Source organism: Meleagris gallopavo, chromosome 3, assembly GCF_000146605.3.
Source record: "Meleagris gallopavo isolate NT-WF06-2002-E0010 breed Aviagen turkey brand Nicholas breeding stock chromosome 3, Turkey_5.1, whole genome shotgun sequence".
In the NCBI taxonomy this organism is placed as follows: Eukaryota; Metazoa; Chordata; class Aves; order Galliformes; family Phasianidae; genus Meleagris; species Meleagris gallopavo.
Genome location: NC_015013.2, coordinates 7,132,466 through 7,140,868, shown reverse-complemented (window position 1 = coordinate 7,140,868; position 8,403 = coordinate 7,132,466). Strand labels below are relative to the sequence as shown.

The following is an 8,403-nucleotide window of genomic DNA, read 5'->3' as shown; positions in this document are numbered from 1 at the left end:
TTTCTGTGTGCACTTTGAGATTTTTTTCAACTCTGAAAGCAAACAAAATAATTGAATAAACTTGCTGATGTTCCTCATTTTGTGGCCTGATGATAACTCTCCATCAGATTCTTCCGAAAAAAAGGGGGGGAGAGGGGAAGGCAAAAGAAGGAAAAAAAGAGCCTTTGTCAGCCTCCATAGCACTATTCACTGCTTTACTAACAAGTTACAGTGAGAATATCAGCTTCCTGTCCTTTCATTGAAGACCATTGATCTTTTTCTCTGGTAAACATAAGGGCCATAGCTTTTGTTTGGCTTGAGGTCTCCGTTTATTTCAGGGATGAAAAGTGCTGTTGTGGCTGTTCTGCAGAACAAAAAACAGGACAATGGCAGTAGGACAATGGCAGTAGGACAATGGCAGTAGGACAATGGCAGTAGGACAATGAGTGGGAAGCACACAGTCGTTGTCAGAGAGGGACGCTGGGTGTTTGGCCCACCTCCATAAACCTGGTGACCTTCACGGAAAGGACCCTGAGAGGCTCTGACCAAGCAGAAATGGAATTTCAGGCTGAGCATTGCTGTTTTTTGTTAAATCAGCCCTGCACAGGGCAGAGGACAGGTAGCAGGATATGCTTGTCCTAAGGAGAGACGGAACTCTTAAAGAGTAGACAGATGGTAGGAGGAATGTGGTGGCAGTTCTGATGTCTCCCTGGCTTTGTTGCTCATCGCCTCAGTAATTAAATACCAGTTAGTCATGATGAATGATTGTGGCTAGATGTAGCTTCTGAGCTGGGAAGGTGTGCTGCAGCTGAGATCCTTTAAAGGTACCCTAATGAGCAAAGTCCCTTTGCTGCAAAAAGCTGAGTACAGGGGAAGAGCTTCTGGTTTGGATAAGTAACAAGAACAGGGTAGGATCGGTGGCTGGACTGGCAGAGCCTGTGTACAGGGAGTGTGCAACTGGAGCGGTGGGCAGGCAACCCTGCAAAGAAATCAAATGTTTTTCACCTACTCAATCCAAGTGAGCGATGCTTTAGAAAACAGCAGTGATCTGGGGTTTCCCTTGATGATGGTCAGATGTCTGAAAATGTGTTACTGCTGGCAGAAAGCAAATGTGTGCTTTATCTGATCTGACGTAGCAAGAAACAGTTATTTTTTGCCCTTTCCTGAATTTCAAGCTTTGATTAAGCAAGCAAACTTTTCCTTGTTGACTTTCAATGCATGCAGGTGTTTTTCTTGGCCATACTGTTCCTAAACTTTGGAAAGCTTAAGTACGAGAGAAATATTATAGCAAGTCTCAGGGAAAAATTTCCTGTGAAAGCCCAGATCTGTTGAAATCAAGACTTGTTGATTTTTCTTTTCTTTTGTTTTGATAGCAAAACTTTATTTCAGTGCAATTCTGGCTTTTCTTAACTGCTGCTTATTTATCTTATGCTGATGTTGGCTTGGCTACCAGCCACAACTCTATGATGCCAGGCACCTGTCATCTACAGAGCAAACATGAACCTTTCCCTTAAAGCTTACACTTATGGCTGTTCACATTAAGATTTCCAAGTTTGGTGTTGCCTTCTAATAGTCAGACTGGAGAGTTCTTCAGCTGCTGAGCTCGTAGCATGGGATGTGCAAACCTTTCTGGAAAAAGTACATGAAAATAAATAAATAAGTTGCAAGGATGCATATCTACCAGTACTGGTTTTGCTATGTACAGCTTTAGAGCTGTACTTGTGAATTTAGGCTAAGTAAGAGAGGATAAAGCAAGACCTTTGCAGCATTGTGAGACTGAATAACTTCATTTTCTTCCCCTTTTAGGACTGTTGATGAACTACTTGCTTTTCAGTCATGATCCTTGCATGATTTGGCAAGATGTTTTCCCTGAAACTTAATGAATAAAATGCTTTCAACAGAATTTATCTAGACTGTTTTAGATTTTCATAACTTGATTCTATGTACAGCATATGAAATGTGGGAAATTTCAGAATGGAGTAAAACTGCATTTTCCATGAATTAAAACAGCTAAAATGCCATGGTGACTAAAAACTCATTTCAAAATGATTTCTAAAGAGCAAAGTCAGAAATGCAGAAGTCTTCTGATTTGACTAAGTTCCATCCCATGCTAACACTCTTCATTGCTTACTGTAGGTAAATCTGCAGAGAAAGGCGGGCAGCCTACAGTTGACAAAGTTAGTCTGTGTGAGAAGCTTGTGTTATGAGACTCAGGCTCTTTTAAAGTATTATACTAGGTTAAATTTATTTTAATATCACAGACACCTGAACAGTCTGAAGATTGTAGACTTTTGTATGGAACATATTCTTCATTCATGCACTTTTTTGGGTAATTTTGTTGGTCATATATTGCTATTATGCAACCCATCTCCTTGTGAACTTAAAGCACACTTCAGCAGTGACCAAACTTCTGGTTTGGTTTTCATCTTCTGTTGTTGCACAGCTGAAAATTCTGGACCTATGAGCACTTGACTTGTGTTGGGCTGCCCCATTGATTTCATGGGGCAAGTCAGTGTTGAGAAAGTAAATGAAAACAAAAAGTCTTTGCCTAGACCTGGGGAAGTGATGACTACTTCAAAAGCTTTTGGGTGTTGTTCTTGCTGTTTTCCTTGCATTGTGTAAATCCAGATCTAAGCTATGCTGGCCAAAATAGCAATATATTCTATACTTATAAAGGAGGAGGCTCATTCCCACAGTGTAGGTTAAGCTGAAAGAACAGCAGTAATACAAGGCTGTTGGCTACTCAAGTGACATAACCCCTTTTTCTTACTATAATGACATTTTTCAGCTTCAGTTCTAGAGAAAAGGCCAAAGCCTTGGTGTGTTCGAACTCTGTTCTCACGTTGCCATGTGGCCTCATCGAACTTGATATTTGCCAAGACATGCAGGGTAAGACATCTGAAGATATGTGATCTCAAAATGCCATTTTTCCCTCAGCTGCTATTAAGACAGCCCTGCCCTGTGAGGACGGAATGGGCTGAGGCCAACATCTGAGTGGAACAGTACTGCCCAGCCACCATGTGTTTCCTTGTCATTCTTGAGACCTTCCCTTGGATGATAACTTTCAGGTACTCTGAGAATCATGAGTAGCTGTAAACTTGTTGGGTGGTTACAGGTGTTTTCTTTGCTGTCTCTGAGTTTTGGGGAGGTGACACTAATGCTGGCTACCTCAACCCTGTGGGGTGGATGGGATGATAGGAGGCTGCTGCTGAAAAGGGAAGGAAGGAGAGCCGTGCCAACTGCGGCAGGGGCAGGAGTGCTTGGGCTGCAATTAATCAGAGCAGATTTGGGCTGGAGTAAATATTCATCTTCCTCTTCAGAAGTTGCTGTGAGAGACTTACAGCCTGGAAATAGTCAGATTCTCCTTCTCTTGTAAAAGGCAGGATTTCCTACAGCTCCAGACACTGCTTGCTACTGGGGCTCCAGGTTTGGGCAGATGCATGTTTACAGTCACATCATGATGTACTTTTTGGCTATTTGTTTGCAGCCTTTTCTCTCGTTCTTCTTCCCCTCTTCCCTATTTTTTTTTTTAATAATTTTTTTTTCCTCCTTTACTGATTAAGAATGGACACACTTTGCCAAGGCTTATTAAAACAATCCTGCTTGCTGTCAGGAGGCTTGTGTTAGAATTGTGGAAGGATGGCTTTTTTTTTTTTCCTAGTGTAAAATGGGTCTGAGTACTGGAGCAAGGATTAAATAAAGGAAAAGGATGACAGGTGGTCTAAATCCTGCCCTGAGTTCTCCTCTTCAAAGGTAGGCCATATGTTAGATGTTCACATTCTCCTGCAGAATTTGGGGGATTAGCACAAATTGTGGCCTAATGATGCGACCAAGCCTTTATGTTGCTGTTCTCCTCCTGGGCAGCTTGTGCTGTAGCCCTTAGGTATGCTCCAGGCTAAAACAGTGTCAGGTGGAGCAGAGGGCTGGGGTGATGGAGAGAAGCAGGAGCTTTCTTGGCTGCCACACCATCCCATACTGAGCACACTCACAAGCAACTTGTCTGTGCTGGAATTTGCCTTTTGTTTTCAGCCTCCATCTTTAAAAAAAATCTATGGAAAAATATGGGGGTGCCTGCAACTTTTAATGAATACTTGCTTGTTTTGAGAGGCCATATCAGAAAGGCCTTGTGTTTTAAGTTAATATCTATCTTCCAGTGGCTTGCTTCTGCAGATATCCATTGCATATTTGTGCTGCCTGTAGGCTGGGCTGCAGGGAAAAAGGATGTGATACAGGGGGCTTAGTGAGGGGTGGGCACGTGGCATCAGCAAGGTAATAAAGCTGAGATGGGGTGGCTGTGCATGCAATGGTTAGGGCTGAAGCCATCCTTCTAAGAAAGCCCTGTATGAAAGCTTTCTAAAAACAAATAAATATGTAAAATAAAAACAAATTGAAGAAAAGCCCCAGAAGAATTTCCTATGAGTGTCACAAATGAGAATAACAGAACTCTAAAGGAAGATGGTAGTTTTAAATCATTTCTGTAGTACTCAATAAATCTTCCACTCTGATAACCTGGCTGCAGGCTTATGTTGATGCAAATGTATAAAATGATCAAATATGTAAATCCCTATGTGCGTGTAAATCTACTGGTGAGATGCAAGACTTGCAGCTTTCCTTTTTTTTTTTCTTTGCACTGAAGTCGAGTTCACTGGTCAGGAGCTCACTGGTCCAATATTTTGCCCTTGCAGTTGCCTACAGCTCCATAATGGGACTATTCAGTATGCAAGGAGTTGCACTGGTGCATAGGAGAGCATGCAACTTAATGCAGTAGGCTAAATCACTTTGATTAGAATTTAAAACCAATTCCATTTTTGTTGCATGGAGAGAGGTTAACTCAGAGACACTAGAGCAGTTCTGAATTTGTTTAAAGATACCACTCAAGAATTCTGTTCAAAATACTGCCTTGGAAAGATGTGGTTAAAGCTGGTCATCAGTCACAGATCATAAAGTATAACTTTTTAAATAATAATATTAAGAAAAAATAGTGGAAACTTCTTTTCTGTGGAATTAGGCTTGTATTTCTTGAGAATTGTACGCCTTTCCTCACTTTTTTTTTCAGTGGGGAAGGCAGGTTGTGAGGAGGACTAATTTATGTTTTATGAGAGTAATGTAGTAATCTTGAAGAACTGCAGAAATCTGCATGACAATTGATATGCAAAATATTTACTTTTCACTATCTGAACTCTACTGTCATGTACTCTGGTGTTGCATGAACTGAGAGCATCACTTACACTGATAGTTCTAGGAAGGAAGTATTGTGTTGTAGAACAATCAGAGAACTAAACATGTCAGCGCACAACTACAGTGTTATGGTTTGCAAGGAAACGACAGAAGACCTCCCAGTCTGATGCTGGAAGCAGGGCTTCAAAGTGGCCCAGAGGCATGTGCAGCGATATCACCTAACTTGCTGTCTTTGCCTTTGAGCTGATGCTGTGATGCTTGCATATGAAGCGCAGGAACCAATAAGGCAGCGATTCTATTGAGCAGCAGTGGGAAGGAGCGGCTGCTCGGACACTGTCAGAATGGAAGCCAGCTGTAGCAGTGAAAGTCTCACAGGGTTAACCACAAAGTCCGCCTGCAGCTGCTGCAGCTCAATACCCAGCATTCACATGCGGCCTCGCCAAACTGCCTTGTGACATTTTGGATTCATGTCAGGGACAGAGTACCATTGTTTGGGGGAAAAATAACTGTTTTATAAAATGTTCTGCAGGCTTTCAGTCATTTAGTCTTTATTCTCTTCTCTGTGCCACTCTCTAGGCTGGAAAAAGTTCTCCTTGCTTTGTTTTTCAAATTGCTGCATAAAAAATAAAAAAAGTGCTTCTGGCTTCATTTCTTTCAATGAGAAGCATGAGCTTCTCCGTCAAGCTCATGGAGAGGCCAGTGGTGGGCCATTTTGCCTTAGTTGCATTGCTGTGACTGAAGGAATGCTAAGCAGAAGCAGAAGCATGCTCTGACCAGCCAGGAAGGACAGTGGGGTTCAGGGGATGGCTTTTCCTCTGGTGACAGGTTTTAAGGAAGGTTTGTGAGGAGATTTCCCTGATGGTGAAGCAGGTTTGTTGTCAGGCCATCGGTGGGATTGCTCTGATTAGGCCCAAGCAGTGGGCTCTGGTGATGGAGGCTCTGCTCTTGACTCCTTTCAGTGCAGAGAGAAAAGGCCTCTTTGTTTTTCAGATCTATGGAAAAGTTTTAAATTGTTTGTCACTCATTGCCCTGGGTAGCCCCATACTGTGCTGCTAGCTGGAGCTGTAGGCCAAACATCTATATGGGACAATGGGGCACGGTGAAAAGGCCTTCACCATTCTCAAGCTGCCCGAGGAACCAAGGAAGTGCTGCTGCAGGGGCTTGCATGCATTTTCACAGCTTTAATACCTCATTTGCTTTAAGTGCACAGAAGGACTTGAAGTTTGAAGAAACAAATTAATCCTGTTGCTTTTTCGGTTCAGCTTTTGGAGTTGCTCCCCCACATCCACGTCACAGTGGATGCCCATAGTGATGTGGTTGGGAAAGAAAGTCCTGGTGAAAGGATAGTTTAAAAATGGAAAAAGGTGCTGTTCGTTGTCCACTCAGGAGTCCAGGCAAAAATATCTCCAAGCCTGCTGTTAGATGTTATAGGAGTCCTCCAGCATCCCCATGAAGCAGAGCAGGACTGAGCAGGACTCCAGGCTCTAAAGCAGAGCAACAGTATCCAGGCCAGCTCTGCAGAGGGCTGGTGCAGGCACCAGCAAAGCTTATTAACTCCAGCTCTGTGCAATTTGAAACGGGCTGGACTGCTCCAGGACTAGGAGGAGCAGCGTATGTGCAGTGCTGAACCTCTACAGAGCTGGCCTGGGAGCCTCTGCTTTGTGCCAGACTCCAGCCACAACCTGGATGAAGCACCAGTGAGTATAACTGGGAGCTGACCAGAGGGCAGTGCCAGGTTAATTAGACATCTGCAGGCTATTCTTAAACCTTCCTTTTAGAAATTTTACTTTTTTCTTTTTCAGTTTCAAAATAGGATGCTGTTTTAAAAAAAAAAGTCAAGGAAGAAAAAAAATGAATTAAGGCCTTCTGCCCAGATTGGATTAGAACACAGTTCTTACTAAATTGAAAACTGATGTGGTCTGATTTAATCTCTTAGTAATTTCCCTTCCCCAGGTACTAAAAACTGTGGCTCAGCATGGCTTTTTTGATTTTTCTGTCCTTGGGTTTACTTTCCATATTTTGCATTCATGTGTTTTTCTTCCCTGATTCTTAATGTGCTTAGCCTGTTCAGATGAATATAAGATCTCAATAGTAGCATCTGAGATCGTAATCTGTCTATATCAAAGGCCAGAATTATTCCCTGTTGTTTGTAAAGGAATTATTTAATAAGTAATCCTTGTAAGTGTCAACATTACACATGAGATGACATAACACTTGGGGAAAGTAAGGACTAAGCCAATATTCCCACACCAGCTTCAAAGCTAAACATGCTTTCACATACAGATGCTTCCTATTTCTCATCTGCGGCTTCTATTTTCCCCTAATTGGAGTTGACACTGGAAGGACCAGTTCTCCTTTTTCTCCTCCTGGATGTTTTGATTGGAATGTTAATACCGTCTTCCTTCATTACCAGGCTGTGCAGGGTGTTCTTCAAGATATAGCATTGGCTTTCCTGCAGAAGCTGCACTTGCCCCAGTGCCAGAGAGGTGTTAATGCATAGCTGGCTCCTAGTGGTGCAGCAGTCACAGGCACATGAGGACTGGCCTTTTGGGAGCAATTGAAATCTGGATTGAGATTTTTCATTTCAGGCCTGTTCTGCCCAAAAGTAAACTTCCTGCTGAATGAGTGCAGAGAGTAATGGGGCTGTTCTGCAAGTAAAATAGTGAAATCTTGGAAGCTGAACACATGCAGAATATTTTTTCCTCACAGTGTTTCTACATGTTGAAAACATCAATCTCTGCAAAAATCTGAAAGTGTTGGCCTCTGGGTGGCAAATAAGTCCTCCAAGCCTAGCGAAGCCTCCTCTGTTTCTTGCAGAACCCCTCCCCATCCCTGCCCCACCTCCTCAGCAGCAAGCTGCACTGCGCATCCCTCCCAGACAAATTCAGTCCCTCTGAGAAACATTGATGAATTTCTGTGTTGTGAATTCAGAAGATGAAATTGTCATGGGGAGTTTATTCTTTTTGCTAATAAGGCAAGTCTGTTCAAATCATTCCCCATTCCTCGCCTTCTGAAAGCAGCCTCTGAGGTGGAACAGTGCAAAAAAGAGTGAAAACAGCAAAATATGTCACGTCTCTGTAGATGTTCCCAGCCCCTTTGGGGTATGCAGGTCCTGGAGTGCCATGGCCCCTTAGGGAGTTGTGTAGCTACCAGAAAATGGTAGCAGCTTCTCCAGAGCTTACAGTCTTGCGTGTCTCTGTTCTCTGAAATCATTGTTGCCCGCTGAGGAACTATTGGGGTGGATTT

The 8,403-nt window shown here is 42.9% G+C and overlaps 1 protein-coding gene across 20 annotated transcripts in view; it reads left to right on the top strand.

Moving 5' to 3' along the window:
- The window catches only part of LOC104910094, a 94,873-nt gene that overhangs the window by 6,327 nt on the left and 80,143 nt on the right, over window positions 1–8,403 (top strand). For 2 of the 20 annotated variants that reach the window (XM_031552732.1, XM_031552728.1), the window contains exon 2: window positions 2,917–3,047. The exons of the other annotated variants lie outside the window; for them this stretch is intronic. In XM_031552732.1, the coding sequence (XP_031408592.1) occupies window positions 2,998–3,047 (50 nt within the window). In that variant the 5' untranslated portion in view covers window positions 2,917–2,997. The remainder of the gene's footprint in view (window positions 1–2,916; window positions 3,048–8,403) is intronic. 20 annotated transcript variants of the gene reach the window in all.